The 25978-nt window shown below is 36.9% G+C and overlaps 1 protein-coding gene across 7 annotated transcripts in view; it reads right to left on the bottom strand.

The window, feature by feature from the left end:
* Positions 1-25978, bottom strand: part of LOC138713282 (microtubule-associated protein futsch-like) — a 1205925-nt gene that overhangs the window by 774937 nt on the left and 405010 nt on the right. For 6 of the 7 annotated variants that reach the window (XM_069845262.1, XM_069845261.1, XM_069845263.1 and 3 more), the window contains exon 2: positions 18031-23950. In XM_069845262.1, the coding sequence (XP_069701363.1) occupies positions 18031-23893 (5863 nt within the window). In that variant the 5' untranslated portion in view covers positions 23894-23950. The remainder of the gene's footprint in view (positions 1-18030; positions 23951-25978) is intronic. The other variant, XM_069845260.1, reaches the window with a different exon arrangement.

Raw genomic sequence — 25978 nt, forward strand, 5'->3', positions numbered from 1 at the left:
AATTTTCTGTATTATTTTGGTGACAAAATTCCCCTCAGTATCCAAAAAATGATGACAAAATGTATATGATGACGAAAAATAGGTGACGAACTATAACGGTGACGAAATTTCCGGTTACGAACTGCCCTAGACCCGAAGAAAAGACAAGTGATAGCAGCAAGAAAACAAATCATTAAAGCATATTATTCGCCCGTTACTTATTGAATCTTTAAAGCTGGCGCAACTGTTAACGGCGATTGCAACTGAGATTTTTAACGTATTGATAGCTATTAGATAAGTGGATATCTACCGTTAAAGTTACGTAATAAGAATAAACAGACAGCGAATTTTCTGTCCCTACACAGCAACAAGACATCACGTCCCTTGGCGTAAGGAGGTAGCGTAGCAGTGAGTTCAGTGACCTCCCTGCAACTGACGTAGGCCTACATCTAACGTTCAGTATCGGGACCGAAAATCAGTTCTCTGACCTTCTAAGAATAACACAATAATGAACACGGATGAGGTGGCACTTCATAAGCAATTGAACATCTGAAACAGGCCTTACACGATTAGCAATACTGGCAGGACAAATACTGCCAATATTTCTATTACTAAAAGTTTGATGTTAAAACATCTTATCCGGCAGTCAAAGAGTAAATCTTTGATAGGCCTATGCAACGAAAATCCGTTACGGAAGACAGACGTTCCAGTCCGCAGTCAACATCTAGCATGGAGACTAAAAATGCGGGGTACAACATAATTTGTGGCGCATTTTCCTGTCGTATGTTCTAGTACTATTCTTCTAAAATTTGACGTGACAGATACTTTTGTAATTTTATTGTATGTGATATAATTTAAAACTGAAAACTATAAAGAGAACACTTCAATTTATAATTTTTTATTTTAAAATACTATTTAGACTGCCTCCGTGGTGTGGTAGTAGTATGCTGGCTTGCAGATCTGTAGGTCCCGGGCTCGATTCCCGGAGTCGGCTTTCGGAGAAAAAGAAAAGTTTCCTGAGTGTCTAGAGTCTTGAAATTTATATGAATGCCAATGTGTCGAGTTATTAACCATTCCTCAAATAAAATAGGCCTACATACTACCTTATCCCATTATCCCTTGGCTTAGTTGCTTCATGAGTGGCGCGTTGTTGGTATCACATGTGAGGTTCAGACATGTCTTCAGACAGTTGAGTAAAAAAACAACATATTATACAGAGCGGAAGTGAAATAATCCTGTATATTGAAAGGGACGATAGAGTACACTTAAATGAATAGAAAACATATTACGTTTATGATTAAATGCACGGTTAATTAGACAATTAAGTTGAAAGTTTCAGCACACACCACTCATTCTTCTCGTAATACAGATGTAAGTAGTCAACGAACTCAGGTATGTCTCCCTAAAGGTTCGTTCCAACAAGCGGTTCACGGATCAGTTCATGTACGGTTCCTGTATCATCTTATGCGCATGCGCTAGTTGAGCATCTACTATGGGATTGAAACTGACTGGACGCTGTTGGAACGCTTTCGCGGATCGTTATATACTAAATCCAGAGATGCTATAACTGTGCTAAGAACAAGATGCTTAATTATTATCGTTTCGCAGCTAATTCTAATTGCGGAAAATAGAATTTCGATCATTTTCTATAAAAAAAGATGACAAAAGACATGGAAGGCAAGAATTCCGATAATTCAATGTGTACTGGGGGGATTCTCATCTAAAAATAGTTATTTTTTTTAATTATTAATTTATGTACGTTAATTATTATACTTTTAATCAAAGCTGCTTGTTGAAATTGTAATTAACTATTTCAATACCCAAATAATTTCCATTTCCTTTCTTTTTGGCGAAAATTTAAATTAAATCTCTAGTTTTATTATTCGTCTGCACTGTCACTTTCCATCTTAACCTCATTGATGTGAACAGTCGATCATGTCTTTCTTCAGTATCCAGCAGACGTTGGTGAGCTTATGCGCATGCGCGTCTCGCATACTCTTCCGTACATGCCTCAATCCGCGGACTATTTCTGACCGTTCCGAACCCGTGTCAAAAGTTCGTTGGAACGCCCGACTGCAGTACATGTTTCCGGTTCAGGACTGGTTCGGATTGTGTTGGAACGCTTTTTCTGTACTGCGCGTGCTCACGATGGTTACGGACGGTTCCTGACTGTTGTTGGAACGAACCTTAAGTGAACTTTCCTTTCTGACTACAACTTTGCAACCTGTTCGCGTCGTTCAGTGGCTTGAAATTAGTGGTTTTTAATTAAATTTACACGAAAACCGTACACACTATTGAAATACGCCAAAGGGATCATAATTATTCTTCATTATATTTTATGTAATTAAAACTGATATTGGGTACTAAAAAACCGAAGGATCCATCGATGCCGTTGTGGACAATATATTACTAGTCGAAAGGTAAATCTTCTGATAGTGACAGTGAGTGTAGTGACACAGACTCCGATCGCCACATGTGACATTGCTACAGAGCAAGACACTACGGACCTCCAAGTATTGTTATTTCGTAAGAATATCTTTACTAACTTGTATTGATCTTTTATTATATCCGTCTCTCTGCAACGTCACAGTTTACGGCGAGGGGGAAGAGAGATATCAGAAGGTTGCACTAATCTATGAGGAAAAAGTACGTCTAAACTCTCATTTTACACTCAAGCAACCATTGCCCAGAGCACTGCATGAAGGCAACCATATTAATTTTGTTTTGCTTTTAATACTGTAACGCCCACGATGAAGATAAGCTAAATGAAACTCAACGATCAATCACCGCCAGAGATGTACTGCAACTTCAGAACTATAGTGCTACCGGCTAGAATAATAGACCTCTGTACTACAGGGTGATCCGTTTGATTATGGATAAAATAAAAACACAGTAAAACATTTACTACTGAACTTTATTTGTTGAAACTTTGTGCACACAACACTGAAAGATGGGAGATTCATCAGAGCTCAACACGACCCCCATTGCGCACCATGCACAACTCATAACCGTGATGCAATTCAGTCCGTGTCCGTTGTAACATAAGAGAGGTGATTTGTTGAAGAACTTGAGTAATTTTTACTCTCAAATCATCAAGGTTCCTGGGTTTCTGTAAATAGACAATGTCTTTAACAAAACCCCACACGAAGAAGTCAGGAGGGGTTAGATGTGGGGAGTTTGCGGACCAAGCCAAGAGATAGCTGCTTCTCGCACTGCGTTTCGCCTGCGACATCCTGCATGTTTTTTTTTTTAAACACATAACCTGTTTCTACAAATGTTTGATACCGCAACATTATGGAATCGTATTTAGGTACATTAAGCACACCATACTCATGTCGAAATTCCTTTGGAACTCTTTTAACACTCTCAAATTTAGCATTACCAAGTATAGCCCGCTGTTGATTTGTAGTAGCCATTTTAATCATTTACGATTTTCATTTCTCCTTTCAGATTATGCATTGTTGATTGTCATCAGGGCCGCCGAGAAGGGGAGGAAAAGGGGGCGAGTGCATATGGGCCCGTGACCAATAAGGGCCCGTCAGATTGAGTGTGATTACCTTTTATTATCATGAATAATTATTCGTAGGTACATACGGGTATTATAAAATTCTGTAAGAATATTTGTTACATAAATTTGACATATTAACTCAACAATAGTAGAATTAATACAAATTACCACTTCATATGTAAATATTTGACTTTTATATAATATAATTCCGTTTCCAGCATTAACGTTCACCGACACGACACTTGAGGGCCCCGGCATTTGCCTGAACTATGTTCCCATCGCTTGTACGGAACACGTTCAATTATTTATTGGCTTGTCCTTCTTAACTACCAAACCCCCGCTGGCCCACCACAATATGCTAGTGTACTCTCTCAAACCGAAGTCGCAGGATACGTTTCTTTTTCAGTACATTGTATGTTTCGTGTCGAAACTTTCGTCTTTTCGTTGTCGTTTGTCTAGTAAATTCTGTTCATTAATGTTACTGGTTATAGTTTAACTGCACAATGAACAAGTACAGGCATAAGTCGGGAGCTAAGAAGCACAAGGAGAGACAGAAAAAGTTGGAAGATATTAATATGGGTGCTAGACTGCGTGAAAAATATTATGAAGATATTAATAAAGAGATCAGTGACGAGCCGAAATATTTAAAATCAATTCATGCCTCTAATTTAGGGCCAACCCCACTGAAACCTATGAATCTCCTAAATAGCCTGAGGGATTAAAACTGGATACTTTATCTCCAAATATTTGTATAACCATTAGAATATTCTATACAATTCCTGTGACAGTTGCTGATACTGAAAGATCCTTCAGCAAAATGAAGGAAATAAAAAATGTATTCAGATAAACAATGTGTCAAGAACGACTGAGTAACCTTGGCTCCTTAGTCTGGAGAGCGATCTTGCTAGGTCTTTAAATTTTGATGACATAATTGATGATTTTGCATCAATGAAGTCAAGGAGAGTTGTTTGTTGATGTTGGACTGCAAGTTAGAAAATACAGATGTTTAAGAATAATGTTTTATGAATATAATATATTGTGCTGATGTGAAGTTTTGCTAAAAGTTTTCAACGTAATAAAAGTGTATATTTTTAAGTTCGTGTCTGTGTATGGGGTTATCTTTTATTTATTTTGCAAATAATTATTATGGTTAGAATAACTGGTAACTTGTAATTGTTACTTTTTTCAACGGGGGTCCGAGTACAGTATTGCATAGGGGCCCCTAAATTCTGTCGGCGGCCCTGATTGTCATATGTGGAAACTCCCATTTTTAATCATTATATAACCAGCAAGAAATTTTTCCTACTATCATAATAGTACATTATGCAACGAGCCTATAATGATAGCAATTAAGAATCGAGTATGGATATGTATGAAACTCGCTTGCGCTCGTTTCATAATTTTCATACGAGCTTCTTAATTACCATTATAGGCGAGTTTCGTACGACTTTTTATGCTCGACCATATTTCCAACTTGAAATTACCGGTATTCAGATGTATACATTTTATTTGTAACTGACAAGATCGAAAGTAACCTTGTTCTAGGTCGTGAATTGTGAGATGTGCGCAGACGCGAAAGTATTGATTTTTTCCGAGGAACAATAATGTCATTGACCTTGACGTAGTCCCGTTAAACTTGATTATATTATAACCTTGATTATTGAATTCGACACTGAAAAACGAGATGACAAATTGAATTTATTTGAATATCATTTACAATTAACGCTAATTATTATAGTAACAGAACATAACCTTCTGCGACAGTATTGGATTTCCAGCCTCCGTGACTTTTCGCTAATTCTCTTTCGATTGCATATGCGTGAATAATCGATACTTGCGGTTTTATAACGGTAGAAAGCTGACCTGTCATTGGCTGAACAGTTGTAACCTGAGTCGTCATTGGCTGAAAGACCTGACCTTTAATGAGTAGGTGTACTTTAATGACATGCATTAAAGGTCTGCTACCAGGTGTATAATTACTACATTTCGGCATGGTCGAGCATAAAAGCTTTATAATAATAAATTAATATCATCCATACGCAAACGGATCAGATTGTAATATTCGAATCCAGATTTTCTGAATTTGTAGTCAGAAGTGTTACGACTTGTGCTCTACAAATCTGAAATAGTAATACCAGTAAGAAATACATGAAACATTAGAAAAAAACAAGCGATGTCATTTATTCGGCCGATCGTTGCAACAAAGTAAATCTCTCTCAAGCTTCATGCCCCTGTAAGATATGCAACTTATATAACGCGGCGGCTGCGTGTGTTGCCTATAACGGGAAATACGTATCTGAATATATTTGAAAGGGCAAGGTAGAAAGGATCTACACTAGTGTGATTTATATGTGACCAGTGCAAGCAATAACTCTCCTCCAGTGGGATTACAGAAAGAGAACCAATTTAGATCCATGGCCTTCTGTGTCTCACAAACAGGAAACTCAACAAAAACAGCTGATGCGATGCGATGAAAGGAACGGAACGGGATTTAATCGCTAATTGTTTATCATATTACTGCCAACTGAAGGAGGAAATTCGCAATCTTTTGCGACAGACGTCTCGCTTTCCTTTGCACATGGCCGACATTTAAGATGGTGTAACATCTTCTCGGGAATAGAGTATTTATGGGAAACTGTTACAGCCAAGATGCGAAATCAAAAGAACACAATCTGATATATAATAATAATAATAATAATAATAATAATAATAATAATAATAATAATAACAATGAGGGTCATATTGAAAGTCATGAGCAACCTAGTGTTATAAATCTGAATTTTTACTTTTTAGACAAATCAAGTACATCATCTCAATCTACAGACTTTTCTGACACTTTCCAAGATAGTCTCCATTTATTTGCACACATTTTTTCCGCCGTTCTGTAAGTTTGAAAATTGCTTTGCTGTAGAACTCCGTCTCATCTTCCCCAAGACACTGACGCACTGCTTTCCGGATGTCCTCCAGCCTCTCGTAGTGTTGGGCCTCGCAGCTGCTCCTTTACAGAACCGAAAAGATGGTAGTCGGAGGATGCCAAGTCGGGACTGTAGGGAGATTGCGGAAGAGTTTCCCACCAAAATGTTCTGATTTTCTCCACGGTGACACGATCAGTATGAGGCCATGCGTTATCGTGTTGCAGGATGATGATCTTTCCAGGGCGTTTCTCGCGCAATGCACGACGGAGCTTCAAAACTGTCTGAATATAGCGGACAATATTTGTGGTCTGTCTAGGTTCAAGAAATTCAAACAAAATGCATCCTAGAACTCATCAACTCTTTCCTTGTTGCGTTCCGTGGAGGCAGTTCGAGGGCGACCGCTACGAGGCTCATCTTGGATGCTCGTGTTCCCATTTTCGAAATGTTTCACCCATCTCCTAACACTACTGGCGTCCATGCACACATCTCCGTGTCCACGCTGAAGTCTGAAGTGAATTTCAGCTGCAGATTTTTCATCTTTAACAAGGAATTTAATGACAGCACGGTGTCGAAACGAACCATCGTGTCAACCAAGTGCAAACATTGCCTGTGGTCACATGATATAATGGATTTTGTTACATTGTTGAAATTGAAATTACAGCAATGTGTTGCTCATGTCTTTCAGTAAGACTCTCTGTGTAATAATAATAATAATAATAATAATAATAATAATAATAATAATAATAATAATAATAATAATAATAATAATAATGCCTGCTCCGGTTTTACAGTTAAAATAAAACATCTCGCCATCTTTTTATTGGACGTCCTATTCTTCATTTTACATTTGGTTTGTAATAGCGGAGCAGAAATGGTAGACGATGTGGTTCCATTCTCTAACATATCGTTTCTATATTGTTTTCTAATCTCATTCAAACCAGTTAGGTTCAACTCATTTCTGATTTCAATGCTGCATTTATGATCCATTGAACTGCAATTGATCAAATAAATCTCATTTCAGAAGGCTCTATTCTTTTTTCTTCTCCTTTTGTTAACGCCCAAGTTTCGGAGCCGTATGTTAATGACGAGATTGCCATTATTTTACAAAATTTTGTGATTTTGTCTTTTCTTACTTTGCCCAGAGAATCCTCCTTATCGTACCAGCAAACTTTTGGAATCCAGCTAATTTATTTTCAACGTCTGCAGATCTCAAATATGAAATATTACAACTTCAATTTCAAATTCAGAAACTTGTTCCAATATTTTATCTTCTATTATTGTTTTTGCCCTTAAGATAATTTTTTGTATGTCATTTAACGACGCTGTATCAACTATTAGGTTATTTAGCAACGATAGAAGTGATAATAATGAGATCGTGTTTGGCGACATGAGTATTCGCCATAGATTATCTGACATTCACTTTACGGTTGGGAAAAACTTCGGAAAAACCCAACCAGGTAATCAGCCCAAGCGGCAATCGAACCCACGCCCGAGCGCAATTCTGAATCGGCAGGCAAGCGCCTTAGCCGACTGAGCTACGCGAGTGGCTTTAAGATGATGATGATGATAATAATAATAATAATAGTAATAATAATAATAGTAATAATAATAATAATAATAATAATTATTATTATTATTATTATTATTATTATTAGTATTATTATTATAACAATACTTACTTACAAATGGATTTTAAAGAACTCGAAGGTTCACTGTCGCCCTCACATAAGCCCGTCATCGATTCCTATCCTGTGCAAGATTAATCCAGTCTCTATCATCATATCCCACCTCCCTCAATCAATTTTAATATTATCCTCCCATCTACGTCTCGGCCACCCCAAAGGTCTTTTTCTCTCCTGCCTCCCAACTAACACTCTATATGCATTTCTGGATTCGCCCGTATGTGCTACATGCCTTGCCCATCTCAAACGTCTGGATTTAATGTTCCTAATTATGTCAGGTGAAGAATACAATGCGTGCAGATCTGCGTTGTGCAACATTCTCCATTCTCCTGTAACTTCATCTCTCATAGCCTAAATATTTTCGTAAGAACCTTATTCTCAAACACCCTTAATCTCTGTTCCTCTCGTAAAGTGAGAGTCCAAGTTGCACAACCATACAGAACAACCGGTAATGTAACTGTTTTATAAATTCTAACTTTAAGATTTTCTGACAGCAGACTAGATGACGTAATAATAATATTAATCATACCAAGGTTAATGAATATACTGAGGATCGATTGGGCTGTTAAAGAAAACAGCTGCAGGAATATACACAAATCAATAAATAAAGAGAGAGTCATCATATAGGTAGCCGTCCGAATCTTGGATTTAAAATATCGGCATCCTATTCAATTCAAATGAGCAGAAAAAGAAAATGTAAGTAAATAAATAAATAGAAATAAGGGGAAACTTGTGTTCCCACACGCACGTCACATGCGTCGGTTCAGAAAAATCAAGGCTTTACACGCTGGCAGGAGGCACCGGCGTAGCTCGGCGCCTGAGACGCTTGCCTGCCTATCCGGAGTTGCGCTCGGGCTGGGTTCGATTACCAGGTTGGATTTTTCCTGATGTTTTCTTCAACTGTAAAGCAAATGTGAGGTAATCTATGGCAAATCCTCGACCTCATTTCGCCAAATACCATCGACGCTAAATAACCTAGTAGTTGAAACAGCGTCGTTAAATAACCAAGATGAAGAACATGCTACCAGGACGTTGACCTTTTGTGTTTAGTTCCTTCGGCAGGTACGGTCTGACGCTATTTTACTATTTAACGATCTCATTATAGCTGTAAAGAATGTAATTTGAACTGAACCTATAATTTTCTTTCTGCTCCGCTTTGCCTGGACTGAATTACGAACTGTATCCTTTGCTCTGCTTTCTTGTTTGAAGAAACTGAATCTACTCACTATTGTGATTGGTTATTTCTTGTAACCTTATGCGCCCTATCAATAAACTGGCGTGAGAGTTTAATTAAGATGTGTATTGCTTTTACAGGAAAAGTGTATTTTAGTTCTTCCTAAATCCGATTTCAACTACATATTTGGCCTAAATTTTACTCCTGTTCCACTAGAATTATGATTGACGTGAGACAAATTTTGAAACTAACTTGAATTTTAATTTAAAAATTCTTTCTGAACTGCCTACACAAAAACATTATTTTATCGCCATAAATTAAGTCCATTGCTATTATTAACTACGGATACTTCAATGGTTCAAAGTTCGTAAATTATTTAGTGTGTAAATATAAAATTAATTACTAAAAATAACGTAATCACTATTGTGATTGGGTATTTTTGTAACCTTATGCGCCCTATCAATAAACTGGCGTGAGAGTTTTATTAAGTTGTGTATTGTGCTTTTACAGAAAAAGTGTATTTTAATTCTTCTTAAATCGGATTTTAACTACATATTTGGCCTAAATTTTACTCCTGTTCCACTAAAATTGAGACTGACGTCAGACAAATTTTGAAATTTACTTGAATTTTTTATTTAAAAATTCTTTCTGAATTGCCTACACAAAAAACAATATTTTACCGCCATAATTTAAGTTCATTGCTATTATTAACTACGGATACTTCAATGGTTCAAAGTTCGTAAATCATTTAGTGTGTAAATATAAAATTAATTACTAAATATAACGTAAAAGTTAAATGTGTTTCGTGAATCGTAATGGCTATCTATCAAGGGCAGTGACCTTGTAAAACAGGTCTGATATTGACTTCATAACAGCCCTCACTGAGGAGGAGAAGGAATGCTTCCATGCGTTGGCAAGTGCTACTGAATTTATTACAATGTTGCACGAAATGACAAAAGGAAATTTATGTTCCTTTAATTGTAAAGATATACTCTGTGAAGTTGCTGTCACTGAACACCTTCCACCCTATATAAAAACCAACGAAATCAAAAAAGTACAACAGGGTCGCCGATTTTTATGGTATAAAGGTAGCATTACTGTTTGAAATGCAGGCAAAACCAGTAATGTAGCGTAATTCTGGAACTGACCATAATATGATTCTTTTTCTATACATTTACAAGCCGCCCGTTGGCCAAAAAAAAAACTGTAGCAACAGAAATATCATATGAATATTATAAACTGTAATAAATTCAAAACTAGAATTCTTGAAACGTAACTTGGTACTTTACCAAAATACAGTTCGGTTACCAAAGTATAAAAACTAACTAGTGCACAATGGACTAACATGATTGAATTCACCGAACTCAAACTGGAAACAAGAGAAATGCTACTCATACATGCAAACGACAAAGTGTCTCAATATATACGTAAATTTACACTCAAAATACAAAAGTCTTGTTGTTGAATTCACTTACAAAAGGTAGAGTGATATGTAATTCTGTCACATCTCATTACAACAACCAGGCATTATATGGAAAATAAAAATACTTACATTATGCAGGACAGCCAATGCTATATAAAATAAATACTACAATACTTTCAATGTGCTGTACAATTCTTTATTTGTTTATACAGGAATGAAGGTATAAAGACACACAAGGATTTAAGTCACATTTTCTAAATAGTTAAAGCATTATTTTGTAATAATTACACAACACAAAAATAAAACCATGCTACATGCTGTGTGGAAGTATCTACAAACTACATATTTTTATAAACAAACCAATGTTTCAAAAATAATGTTTCATCTAACCTTCTGTACATTTTAGTCCGGTAACAACTAAAGATACAGTACTACATTTTAAGCTTATATAATTGTCTTCCTCTGGAGGACTAGAGTATTGCTTTAATAAAGTTCGAAGTTCATTATAACTTCTGCAAATTGACAAAATATTATTAGCAGACTAGAACTTCGTGGAAATTGAATGTGCATTTTGATCATATGGTCTGGCATCTGAAATAACAACGTGAAGGCGAATTTTTTAAACCGTTGGCAGTTCTACTTACGCCTTAGAAATAGAATGCTCACCGGTTTCGTGAATGACTCATCCATCTCTATGACGTGTAGCCTATACTAGCAGAGGCTGACAAGTATCGTGCCACCGACAAACATTATGGTTATACAGCGTACACTGTGATGTAGCTAAATAAATATAAGGTGCATATTTACAGAAAAATTAAAATAAACTAAGCTGCTATCATGGTTTGGAGTCAATAAAAATGTTATTATATGGCTCTTCATAAAAACATACTTGTTCAAAATAGCATTCATTTTAAAGAAACTAAAACAACAAAATTATGTAACTTAATCGATGGCTCCTTAATTATTTATAAATAAAGTCAGAATAAAATATTTGATTATTTAATAAAATATTAATTCCAATGTATATATTCTTACATTCGCTTACAAGTTATCTATGTATATAATTAACATATAATTAAATGATGTCAATAAAACCAGACACAGCTGGAAGTGTAAAAATGAAAAATACAAAAAAATGATTAGGCTATTTCTAGTACAATTGTCACGTTAGACTCTTTGGCATTATAATCATTTTAATAGAGTTCAAAAGCTACAATCTGCTTTATATTGTGAGTGTGAATAGTCGTCAATTATAGCTAAGAAACAAATTAATATTGTATCAAAGAACTTCAAACTAACTCATATAATATTCCCAGCATCTAAGATGTCAGATCTCATAATTGTTCAAAGGATAAATAAATTTATAGTACTAAAACGGCTTATAATATAATAATGAAAACAATCCTAGGTTACTAACTCTGAAACTTATATGACTTTCTTGTGGTTATTAATTACTGTTAATATACATCTTCACACTCGAATATATGTGAAAAAAATAAAACTGGTGTTATAAATTAAATTCAAGAAACGACTGAAAGTAACACATTTTAATGAACTAGACTAATAAGGATTTCTAAACTATTGTGGTATTAGCAAAGATGCCGCTCTTATCTGTAACTATCTTGCATTAAAGTTACAAAAATAAAATGTCACAACAGAAGAAATTATTTTAGAATATCTGCTGCAAGGAAATTGTTACGTCTTGAAAATTCTATAGGCCTAACGTCTTTTTCCACGCAGAATACAAAAATACAGGACGGTTCATACAATCTGTGCCAATTCATACCTTTTAGGATATAAATCATATAGAGATAAAAATTACAGAGTAATATGACGATACAAAATACTAATTCAAACAACTTGACGTTTTACCAGTAAGTAACAAACTTAAAATGTTGTAATATCAGCATACTATTTTTAAATACAGCACATACCTCTTGTCACATGTAATGGATCTTTTTTCCCGTAATATACAAATTTTAGAGGCGAATTATACCTGCAATTAATTATAGTCGGATGTGAATGTGTAAACATAATTTGTAATGATGAGTAGTTTGATATCATGGTATATGAAGAAAGCGGTTGCTATGACAACAATCATGTATTAAATATTATTGCAGGACAAATCGTTTCATAATATTAACTTTATGGGGCAAATTATGCCGTCATAACAGAAGTCATGACTAGAGGTACGATTTTATGGTGACTATTACATTTTTATTACGTCAAACTATTTTTGACCAATAAAACGATACGAAAGGACGTCTTTCAACCAATCATGGCTGGTTATCGCACAATTTTTCCGCTTCCCTAGCATTTGTTTGTTTTTATCACTACCCTAGCATTTGTTTCTTTGTTTGCCAACATTTCAAACAGTAAATTCTTTACGGAATTATAACATGCTTTGTGATCGTCATTTGTTTACCGCATAGACAATCAACTGAAAATGGCGGCTCCGTTCAATCGTTTTGGTGAGGCTAACATTAGTGAAATAGAATTTTAGTAAGTCAATTGATATTTTATTGTATTAGACTACTTTATTTCTTCTCATCTTTATATACTTTCTTCTAATCGTGTAATAGTCAATTAAATCCCACTCGAGTTTTGATTTTCTCTAGATAAATCAAAACTTCTAGTTAGATTACTGTTGATTATTTTACCCTTACTTCGGTGTATAAAACGGTTTAATTTCGGTGAATATTTCGTAAAAGACAAGCCATTTCGAGCATATTCGCATCCCAAAGAAATTAAAAAAATTATAATAAAACACCCTTTTTAAAATCATTATTCAAACAATTCCTTTGAAACTAACAGATAATTGTTTGCATCATTAATTAAATTGAAAATTAATTTAATTTGACTGTGAGGGGGATGACGGCATTGCCTTCTTAATCTCACGAAGTCAGTTGTAGCGGGAAAGAGAAATGACCGTTGTCTGCTTGAGCTGCTCCCTGGAAGTGGCCCCTGAAACTATGCGTACATCATTGCCAGACATATGTAGAAATGTTCATGTATATTTTATAACGAAGATAATTTTCACATTTTATTTGGAACAAAGTCATTTTTCATGCGAATTCTCCATAAAACCTGTATATTTTTAATTGAAAATATCGTGATTATGAATTAATTTCGCATCGTCATTATGAATTAATTTCGCGGAATGTTTCACTTAATTTTAGAGTTCCATTAAGGGATTTGCATTTTTCATGAATAAAATTATATTTTTAACACATTTCGCGTATATCGTTAATACCAAGAAATCACATACCTAGTCATGACATTTTAGTTGGAATGGTAATATTTTACGGCTTTGGGGCAATATTGTGTCATAGTATGCAGGATTTTCACTAACGATAAATAAAGTTTATATGTTGGATTATAAAAAAGCATATAAACTGCACGATTACGTTCGTAGACTACACTCTGTCCAAAGAAAGAATAAAGTGATGTAAACCATATAACACCAATAGCTCTGTTCACATGGCAACAAACAAAAGAGTCACTGTCAATTCAGAGATCTCAAGGCCAGTGTATGTGTATATATCACTGTATTCTTTCGTTGGACAGACATTAGGCACAGAAACAAGCAATATTATAAATAAGTTGTAATGAAAATGTCAGTAAATGTTCCAAGTGAGATGGGTTGTATAATTTTACATGATGTAAAGTTTGTTGAAGTTTATGCCGATGTATTTTACAATGAAAAATAAAAGCTGAGCACCTATTTCAAACACTATGTTAAGTATAAAATTCCTTACTATATTAATGAAATACAAATACGTTGCACCTTCTATTGACAGATGATACCAACTTAAGCCGTTTGTGGACGTAAGCTTATAAAAGTATTTCCTTTCGCTTTAAAAGTTTGGATTTCATAAAATGGACAGATTATGAACCGCTCTGTATATAACTAATGTAATAAAAATTTATACACTTCCCTTAAGAATATTTTGTGAAATAACTTTGAAGCCTAAATGTTTAGACATTTACTGGAAGCCTACCGTTAAGAAAATCAGATTTCTCTCCAAGTACAGTACAATGTGACTTAGAACTATGGGCTACCAAGGAGAGCATTAGTCTCATCTCTCAATGCATCCAAACAGAGATAAGTTGATCTCATTGAAAGTGACAGTGCGACTCACAACACGATTCGAAAGAAAGAAAGTTGCCGCTTTTCTACCAGAAAAATCTCAAAGCTTGGATGTAAACATCTTTCTAATGAAAAATAATTTCTGGAAGAATTAACATTTATTTTCTTTTGCACCAGCATCCCTACACAAAGTATATTATTGTTTCTTAAGGGGAGTGGATAGTGATGCCTGTGCGATTAAAGTATTTTAGGGAACCGGGTACTAATTAGAGGTCAAAACTCCAATTTTTTATTTTGTGTTTAAAAAAGTACAAAACTTGCTCTTTAAAACAATATAAATATTGTGGGGGGTATTTCTGCAGATGAGCCCTTTAAATTACCTCTTTAAATTTGGCGGTGTATGTAATTTATACATCCTTCTTTTTTTTTAATGCAGTGTTCCATAAGTTGAAATTTTTCAAACTGAAGTGCATTTTTCTCTGAAACTACTGAATCAATTTACATGAAATTTTTAGTGTTTTTTTGCAGTCTGTGTTCTACATAGTAGACCTATGGGTTTAAGAATATCACACACATAACACGAGACAAAAAAAATATATGTATGGAAAATAATTGCAAAAAAATGTTAAACAATGTTTAATATTTTTCCTGTTTCGCTAGGGGTGAAATATTTAATTAAATTTTGTTTTATAATTTACAATATACATTACTACATAACTTAATAAAAATACGAGGTATATGAGTGAAGACTGTACCAAGTAATGTGCACCTGAAGAATGAGGTAACTTAGCAAAGTAGGAAAACACGTTATCTGTTAGGGCCTTTCTTTTGCACTTGGATATGAAACTATTTAGTTGTCTTTTATACCACTGAATTCACAATGATTGATTTTATAAGCATGGAAATTGGTATTCCTCTCTGAGCACTAAAAGCCTAGAAATATTGAACTAAACTTCTGTATTGACAATTTTTAATCCAACATAAGTACAAAAGTTGAGTTCAATATTTCTAGGGTTGTAGTGTTCAAAGCGGAGTAAAAATGCCCACGGTTGTACAATCAATCATTCTAAATTCAATGGTATAAAAGGCAACTAATTAATTTCGTATCCAAGCGCAAAAGAAAGGTCCTAACCGATAACCTGTTTCCCCACTTTGATAAACGTACCTTATAATTCAGGTCCACATAACTTACTACAATCTTCACTTATATATATTGTATTTTTTAAAGTTATCAAGTAATGTACATTGTAAATACTAAAGCAAAATTTAGTTAAATATTTCACCACTAGTAACACGGAAATGTTATTGAACTTCGATTAATAATTTTACAATTTTTCCAATGCATATATATATATATATATATATATATATATATATATATTTCGTTTTATGTGTGTGATATTGATAAACCTGTAGGTCTACTTTGTAGAAAACAGGCTCCAGAAAACGCTGTAAAAATTTCATGTAAATAGATTCAGTAGTTTCAGAGAAAAATGTACTAAGTTTGAACAATATCACCTTAGGGGAAAATTCAATTCAAAAAGAAGAAGAAGAAGAAGAAAAAGAAGAAGAAGGATGTATGAAATGCTTCCTCCGTCAAATTTAAAGAGGTCACTGAAAGGTATTATGTGCAGAGATATCCCCCACAATACATACATATAGAGTAAGTTTTGTACTTTTTTACCCCTATCACTATCCAGTCGCCGTAATAAGAATACACAATGATGAATTTTATCTCTGCAAGTATGAGCATAATAAAAAACAAGCATTCTAGGCAACTATTATTACAGAATATCACAAAGAAGGGAAGTACACTAATCATTACACTCTGTGCATGTGTTATACATATTTATTATTCCTTTTTAAAATTGCGAATGATTAAAAATGCGCGCTCTTTAAACATCTCAACTATTTCTTGAATATTTTATTCCGTTAATTTCCTTTCTCAATCTTCAATTCAATGATTAAAGTACACAGCACTCTCTTATTTAATTTTAGACAAAATATTAGAACTGAAAAAATTTCTTGCTGAAAAAAGAATGACATGTAGTGGTCAGAAAGTGCGCGTGTACTGATGGTACAGATGAGAAGCGACACTAGAAAAAATCAATGAACTCGCAACTGAAGAGGCATTACAGCGATATATAGGCGAGTGGAACAACTGAAAGTGGTTGTAACAAAAATACACAGCGACATAAAGATAAAATGTAACGGAATGAGTTCCGAACGGTTTAAACAATATTTCATTTTAACAAACCAAAATTAAGCCAATTGAAGTACGTACTTCTGCATTAAGTTGAAATTAAACTACCAATTTCTTACCTTTCGATATGGTATTTAAATAACGTACCCTCTTGCTTCAATTTTAAGTTCATTAAACATATGACATAAGCTATTACAATCCTTATTTAAAAGACAGAAAGTAGAGTTGGATAACATTTCGGAAGGAGTATCACATTAAAAGTTATTTTTGTTTTGAAAGGAGAACTTACATCTAAATTAAAATTAATCGAACAAGTACAATTGTAAAAGTTATTAGTTATGGAACTCGTTCGAATGTGAGAAAAGAAGAAAATGTTTCCTTCCGCATAATATCAGATGTGAGATCAATCAATTTAGCATCAATGAGATCGAAAGGTTTAAGATTCAGACATTTGCAGCATTCAAATTCGGACGTACTTTTATTTTTGGGTATTTATATGTATCGCAATAATGTGCTAAAATTTCGAGAAAGGCGAAAGGCCCAAATAAGGAAGATTTAGGACTCTATCCCCAACACTCCTTTCTGACGTATAAACTTCACGGTTTTGTTTCATCTTTCATTTCAAAGAACGGAAAAGGTAACTGGTAAACATTTCATTATTTTTTGGAAGTTCACCAGTCATGTACAATATTTTAATAGTCTTCATTGACAGGTGTCATTTTTCTGCTATTCATCGCAGCATAGGTACCGATTGTGTCATTATATGAAGTTACCGTATGTTCCGATACAGCTCAAAGTAAAACACAAACAAACACCATATCAAATATATACAGAAAGAGGGAAAGAAGGAGCTAGGGGTGTCCCTGCCATGAACCGTGCAGCAGCAGATGTATGTGCATTGTTACAGGATAAGAGCCGCTACTAGGGATACAATGGCAAGAATGATACCGAGCACAGTGAGGAAGTCCAATCCGACGATGTGGTGCGCACATGCAATGCACGAGCATGCAACCAGAACAGTGGCAGGATCCACCAGCGGAGGAAGACAATACCAACCAGCCGCCGCTGCAGTCGCCTCCTCACCTTCACTGCAACACTTGGCAACCTCGAGCCGAGTCTTCTTCTCGCCACCACTTGCACTGTCTTGAGAAGAAGATTCGGACGCTGAAACTAGCAGTTCTGCACTTTGTTCGTTTTTACTAACACTAACTTGAACACTTTCAGAAGAAGTCTGTGACGAGTCACTTTTCAATTGCGCCTGTTCTCGTTCTTGCACATTTTCCAGAGATTTCTGTGGACTTTCTTTCTCTACTATCGCCTTCGTTTTGTTTTCAACACTTTCAACAGGTTTCTGTGATATCTGGAGTTCCACAGGCCCTTCATCTTCCACAGGTACTACTGAGCTTCTTTCTTCCTCAGTTTCAATGGATGATTGTTCCTCTTCTTTATCTACAGCTTCGGTAAACTCCTCGGAAAGTACAATATTAACAGCCCCTTGGACCTTTTCTTCAGACTGTTTAACTTCAGGAGGGTTCTGATCAACACTAGATACCTGGATATACTGTTCATCCTCTCCATCTCTTTCTGACATTTCACAAGTTAAATCGAACATTGTGGATTTTTCCGACAGATCAGAAACATCAATGTTATCAATGATTTCACAAAGAGCTGTTATTTCTGCAGATAAGTCTTTTTCGAGAGAAACCTGTCCTTCATTGTCATGATCACCAGATAACTTTTCCATGCGTAAATCATTGCAATGTTCAACTGATTCAATATTTATTTGTTCATATTTGTCTTCTTCCACAGGTGGTTCCCCCACTATGTTTGAAATTCCTCCGTCAACTACAGTTACGTTTCCATCTCCAATTTCAGCAGAATTTTCATCCCCTTTACTCTTATTCATAGTTGCTACATTTAGTTTCGTGGTAACAGTTTTCTTAATAGTTTCAGATGTTGATATTTGTATAGTAGACTTCTTTTCAAGTACATGAGTCCCTTCAGAAATGGATTTGATTTGTGAATTATCAGACTGTGAAATATCCTGAAGTTTAATACTTTCTTTTGATTCTACTCTGTTCTCTTCCTCCTGATGCGGTTTTCGATCACTTGCTTGATAATCTTCTTGTATGTCTGTTGTTTTAATTTCACGTCCAAGTATGGAGTCCTCATTACGTTCTTTTTCATGACTTCCTCGATTCGCTACTGATTCCTCTCCAAGTTCCTCCAACTCACGTTCCAGTTTCTCACTTGTAGCCCTCGCCTCACGTGCCAAGGCTGACAGAAGTTCTTCTAACTGACGTTCATCCATAGGTGATCCTGGAACAACTTCAGGTAGGGGCAAAGAAGAATCACTCAAAGATGATGATTTTCCAGATTTCAAATCAAGTGACTTACGAGATACTCTTTTATCAGCGACAGGTGATGTAGGTTGGTGATTTTTCACCTGAACAACATTCTCACTTCCAGATGTTTGTCTAAAAACTTGTGGTTTATCTTGTTGCTGTCTAGGGCTGTCTCTGTCTGGAGTCAATGATGGTGACACCTGCACAAGGGAAGAGAGAAGCTTGCTTTGCTCTAACGACGGACGTCGAGAGGAACTCCTTTCGGGAGTTGGTGGAGGAGGTGGTTTTGGATGCATGTCTGTTTTACTTTGCTCAGTCAACAAAAGACTGGAATTTCTTTCAGGAGTTGGCGGAGGCGGAGGTCTCTGCAAGACAGCTGTATCATCCGGTATATCGATATCTTCATTGTTATCACTAACTGTGTTCGGTGGTATGAAAACCCTCAATTTCTGTTGCCAACTGCTACGCTTACTAGAGCCTGGATCCTGCTGCAGCAAGTTGGCTCGACTGTCTGTCAGTGTCTCAGTACTTGTACTAGCGACCATTGACGATCGATCGCCGCAGTCTGCCAGGTTGGCCCGTTCTACCCAGCTGCTGCCTGGAGAACCGCAAAATCGGCGAGATTCTTGAGCAGAAGGTAAACTATCGCCTTCTTGATCACTTGAGCGTTGATTAGGAGTTAGATTACGAATCTTGATTGAACCACCGCCAATTACTTCCTTACCTTCTAGGATTTTTTGAGCGACTTGTAGTGCGTCGGGGAGATCAGTCAAGCTCTGAGCTTTTTCAAAGTCTTGGTCAATTTCACGGGAAGCAAGAGATAAAGGCTCCCTATGAACAAGACTCTGAATGTTCGCTGACAGAGACCTGACAGCTCTTCTCTTCCTCATAGAGAAGTTTTCATTTCTGGAATGAGAACTGGGAATGAACGGACTTTTTGTAAGGCCAGTCAAATCGTCTGTACTTAGAGGTAAATTAAATGAAGTGTCTTTTTGAGAATCCTTTCTCAGATTACGAAACGCCAAATCATCTTTCACAACATCTGGCACCTTCCTCGGTTTGAACATAGGTCGGTAAGTGTCAGATGGTACTGCGTGAAGATAGTCACTATTTGCTGCAGGAGCGATTGGTCCAAGAGGAATTCCGAATGGTGGTTGAGGGTCAACAACTTTGAGACTATTATTTGCATGTCGGATGTTTCTGAACACGACGTCATCTAAGGTGACATCAGGTTCCTGATTTGCCGTATATAATGGTTTCTGAGGGATATCCTCAGGGCATATATCAGCAGCTGCCGCGGCTGGAGACGACAAGAGGTAACTTCCAGATTGTGAAACAACGTTACGAATGTCTTGAGAACCTGGGCGATCTTTGGGATTGAGGCGACGATATGCCATATCATCCATTACTTTGTCGGGAATTCCAGAACGACGCACAGAAGGAGCACGTCTCCTAGGTGGGGGATCTACTCCATCGAATAGTGACTCAAAGGATGACGATCCCCAGCCGAAGTTGTATCCAGAATCAGACTCTGCACCCCGAGACGTACTCCAAGATGATGACAAAGGATGCGTACTCCCTAAGGAAGTATCGTTAAGTTTTTGATGAGGAATCGGTAAATCTCTTCTTTCAGCACGATCCAACAAATCTTCATCCCCTAGTTTCAAACTTTTATAAATTGCCTCCAATTCTGTTAAAGCATCTTCCAGATTACTAGACCGTCTCTTTTTCTTGCAACCATCTTCTGACGTAGAAACGTCCTCGGGCATCCAATCACCAGCCTCCAAACTGGATGTTGAACTTTGGCGAGAGTATCTGCGTGTTGGTGGGACAGGAGGTGTTGCTTTTGTCCTAGTTGACAACTTTTGATTTTTATCCTGTATATTCATTGTTTGGGAGGTAGAATTCTCCGTAAGTACTGGTGGTTGTGGATTATCTGGAGTTTCGGCTTTTTCGAGTACCATTGAAAGTGGGCGATGATTTGCAGAATTTTCTTTCCGTCGTAAACTATCCATGCCACCTGTAGATTCATAACTTTCATGCATCGAAACGTCAGGTGAAATCTTGCTTGATGTACTCAATTGCATAGGACTAGATATGTCAGAGTTGCCACTAAGAGAGCTGAGCGAATCTGCTTGACGCACCGTCGGAATTGAAAGAGGAGGAACTCGAACTTTTGTAGTCTTCGCAAGTCGGAACACTGAATCGGACCCAGTTGGAAGTTCTTTAGGCCGAGGACTGTTAGATCTAGAACGTTCGTTTCTTGTGGCATGTTGAACAGGAAGCCTAGGAGAAGCCTTTCTAGCTTTTATTCCTCCCTCTTGATCTTTCTGTCGCCAAAATTCAGTTGCATGCTGCATTGGGTTGCGTTTATCTTGATGCTGATATGGAGGTTTCATTAATACAACCTGCGAATCACTTAGATATGGCTGATCATTGCCTGAAGTATTAGTGGTACTGTATTGTATATGAATAGGCCTTCTGCTGCGTGGCTGCTGATCAGCAAAGTACTGGAAAATTTGCTGCTGTCCAATATTAACTGATTGTTTGGGCGATGAACCGTAAATATCAGGAGACGGTGTTGTTCTAGCAACGTATTTGTTAGAATTCCCAATATGTTGTTTCTGTTGAGATGATTCTGTCGGAGGTCGTGCGATGGGATTATAAGCATGAGGTCGTAAAGCGTGAATCTGAGTGCCAAATCGATGTGTAGCCAGCTGGTTGTCCGAACTGGATCGCTTCTGACTGTTCGGAATCCAAACATTATCAGCATCTGTGCTTCCGAATGGATGTAACTGAGGTATGGTGAATGGAGTTATTCCTGTGTTAACAATGTCCTGATGATTTCGTTGAGTATCATACGAAATCGATAAGGGTCTCGTGGAGTCCTGATGACCTATTGGAGCACAAATTAACCGTCTTTGTGGATCACGTGGAGGTGGGGGCGGTGGGCCTTGCTTCACAGCCACGAATCCTGATGTTATATTACTCCCTCTGTTATCTAAATTACGTGACTGCTGGAACGATGGTGGTAGTCTTGCTACAGGAAACTGCACAACCATAACATCACCAGCTTCAGGCAATGGAGATGGTCCTCCGGAACTTGTACCGAAGTTAGGCATTACACGATGGATATTGCTATCGTACGACAAACTTCTCTGGCCTGGTTGTTGAAATTCAATGTATTCCCTATCATTTCTCCCAGATGTTCCAAATTCGAAAGTCGCTTTGGCCTGTCTGTAATCATTAATTCTAGCTCGAGGAATTCCAACAGTGGGAATTGACTCCGAACTCCTGTTCGAAGGCAATAAAGGCGAAGGACCTCGACTTCGTGAATTGTGTTGTGGTGCTTTACGGTCAAGGCTATTAGTTGTAACTGGCGTAACATAATGAACATTATGGCCGGGCGGGAAAGTTGAAGTGATCGAATCATAAACCACTGGAGGACAAGGAGGAGCGGAATTTGTGTAGTGTACGATATTTTTATGCCTCACTAATGGACTATGCCCAGGACTTGGAGTTGCAGAAGAAGCCCGCAAGAACAGCTTTTGATGTTCAAGATCACTAGACTCTTGATAAATATTTGCAGCTGTCCACCTGTTACCGCTGGGCACAGCTTTGTTCCTATTCATGGATGATCTATTGAAGCTTCCTTCTGCGTCGGATTTGCAAAGTCTCTGTTGTCTTTGGAATTCAATTTCGGTTGCTTCTCTTCTGAGAATGCACTCTTCATCTCGGGATAATCGCTTGATATACCGTTCAGTTCTTGCCCCTCTAGATCTCCTATTCAGCGATCCCTCTCTCTGCATTGAAACAGACTCGTCACTTTTAAATCTTGACAAAGGTGAACTTGCTGATACTTCGCCTTCTTCTGAACTAGATTCCGCTCTTTGGCGGTCACGAAGAGCTTCCACTCTCGCTTTCATAGCACCACGTCTTCCTTTTCGAGTGCCTGAACCTTGATCGAAAGACCCAGATCCACCACTACTGTTACGCGACAGGCTGGAGTCTTGACGCGAATGTCGCTGGTAAGACTCGCGACTGGACCTTGACGATAACCTGTCAACGCTACCAATTTGTAACGGCTCCCTGCTTCGACTCCTAGCCACATCTTCCTCTTGGTCTTTCACTCTCACCACTGTGTTACCATTCGCATCCCTAGCAAATCCATTCACTTCATCAACAGTACTAGTAACTTCACTGCGAGGTTTTAGAGTCTGGGCTAATGGATTCACTACCACGTGATCAAAAGTCCCTACCGATCTGTTAGTTCTTGGCTTCCTTTTTTCTCGGCGCGACCTACGCCGACCGAGAAAGCCCTTCCGCGGAGCCTGATCTTCTTCCTCGTCCTGCGAGCTGCTTTCAGAACCCACATCTTTCTTACGCCTCCGAAACAGACCTCCCAATGACCATTTCTTTTTCTTCTCGGTTGATTCCTTTTCTCTGCTGCGAATAACTGGAGGATAAATAAATCCTGGTCCAGGACTTAGAGGAGATCTGCAACCGTCGCTCCAATCTTCACCACCACTGGTTCGAACTTGCTGCAGCGTGGGAACGTCACCCGCTCCCTCCATGCCGGCGCTCTGATCCGCGGCTTGCAAGGGTCGAGCACGCGGAGTTGTGCTCACCGTCTGGAAAGGAGATCACACATTAGTTCCAGGGGAAATATAAACAATATGAGATAACACAGATTAAACACTATGTAAAATAATTATTTATTTCAGTTAATAAAAATGTGGATAAATCAGTGTCTTTCACTTGGTAATAATAGTGCAAGAGCCACGTGACATTCCTATGATAGACAATAAGAAAGTTAAAATATTTTTTAGGTTTGTAAAATTTATAAAGAAGCATTATGTACAGACCCAGAAACAAAATGTTGGCCACTTGAATTTTGTTTCTGAGTCTGTATCCTTCACGTCAACGCAACACAAAATATACAGAGTGAAAAGCACTGATTATATATTATATTCAAAATACGTCAAAAGTTACAAAAATGTCAACACCTTTGCATTGAAAATGTATCTAAAAAATTACAGGCTAGTGTACCCATTAATTGAACAAACAAAGATGCAGGAAGTATGATAGCCTATATCAGTATCTTAACGAAAAGTGGAATTTCATTTGGCTATATGAATTATTTTTTAAAATTAATTTCAAAATATTATTTTCATATGGTGCAATTTACGACTCTTACTATTTATTTTTTAGAAACGTAGTATGTACGCCGAAATGTTAAAGCGATTGGCTGTAAGTGGGGAAATAGGTCAGAAAAACCAAGATCGAAGTTTCTGAAAAAAAAAAAAATTAGACCATGACTGCCAAATATTTACAGTGCAATACTGGCGAATCGATGAATGGACATCTTTACGAGGGACTTTGGTTAATTCTCGATTTTCGAATATTTATACTCCTATATAGAACCAACATAGACCTATATCTAAGTTAAGTTCTACTTCTACAGTACACATATAATTACTTTTACTTCGTGAATAGGCCTACTTCTCACTGCGTGGATCAATGAATATTAAGTCACTACAATAACATATCAGGAAGAGTAAAAGGAATTGGTTGGGTCACTGGCTGAGAAGAAATTGCCTACTGAAGGATGCACTGGAAGGAATGTAGAACGAGAGGAAACTTCGAGGCAGAAAAAGATATAAGATAACAGACGCCATTAAGACAAATGGATCATATGCGGAGACTAAGAGAAAATAGGACAGATTGGAGATTGCTGGGTTTGCAGTGAAAGACCTGTCATTTGGCAAAAAACTGTGTATGTACGTATGTTTGTATGTATGTATGTATGTATGTATGTACGTACGTATGTATGTATGTATGTACGTATGTATATGTGTGTATGTATGTATGTATGTATAATAATATAAAGCCATAGGCTATAGTCATATTCTTAAACGGAGTTTCTCGAATCGAAAATCCCTGAATTCCCGAGGCGAGTAAACCTCCACATTCCATCGTCTCGGAGCTTTGGCACACAGACAAGATACATTCCCTTACTTCCTCTTTCCTCTACCCAATCTGTCCGTCAGTGTAGTTCCTCAACTGCAATTCCTCCGTATTCCTCGGCGAAAATACATCCGATCCATTAAATCGCAATTACGTCTTATTCAGACTCAACGCGTGAACACAGCCTTAAGCTTATAACGCAATTAAGATACTGAAAATAAATAATAAAACAAAATGCAACCGTATAACACAATATTAGGCCTTCCGTCCAGGCGGCCCGGGTTCGGTCCTGATGGAATTTGTTATGGTAAAAGCAGACGCTGCAGAGGGTTTTTCTCGAGGTACTCCCGTTTCCTTCTATCATTCCACCAACCCTCTCCACCACCCTCTCATCTATCATCCGCAATAATAAAAATAGGCTGGGGTGAAGTGTTGAGGGTAGTACGGGGTACCCAATGCTGATATAGGAAAGGCTTAGTAAATATGAAATTAATATTAGAGGTGCAATTTATTAGAATAAAACAATTATTTCATCTCAACTCTTCCATAATGCTTGGGAGTCATCAATGGAAGGGAGCAGCACCACATTTTAACAATAAAGGTATTAATAATTATTGATGTTAAATAATATTATTAGATATTGTATATAATTCTTCAATTATTTATTTTCTAATAATCAGGCTCAACAGCTA

Source organism: Periplaneta americana, chromosome 14 (assembly GCF_040183065.1).
Source record: "Periplaneta americana isolate PAMFEO1 chromosome 14, P.americana_PAMFEO1_priV1, whole genome shotgun sequence".
Lineage (NCBI taxonomy): Eukaryota > Metazoa > Arthropoda > Insecta > Blattodea > Blattidae > Periplaneta > Periplaneta americana.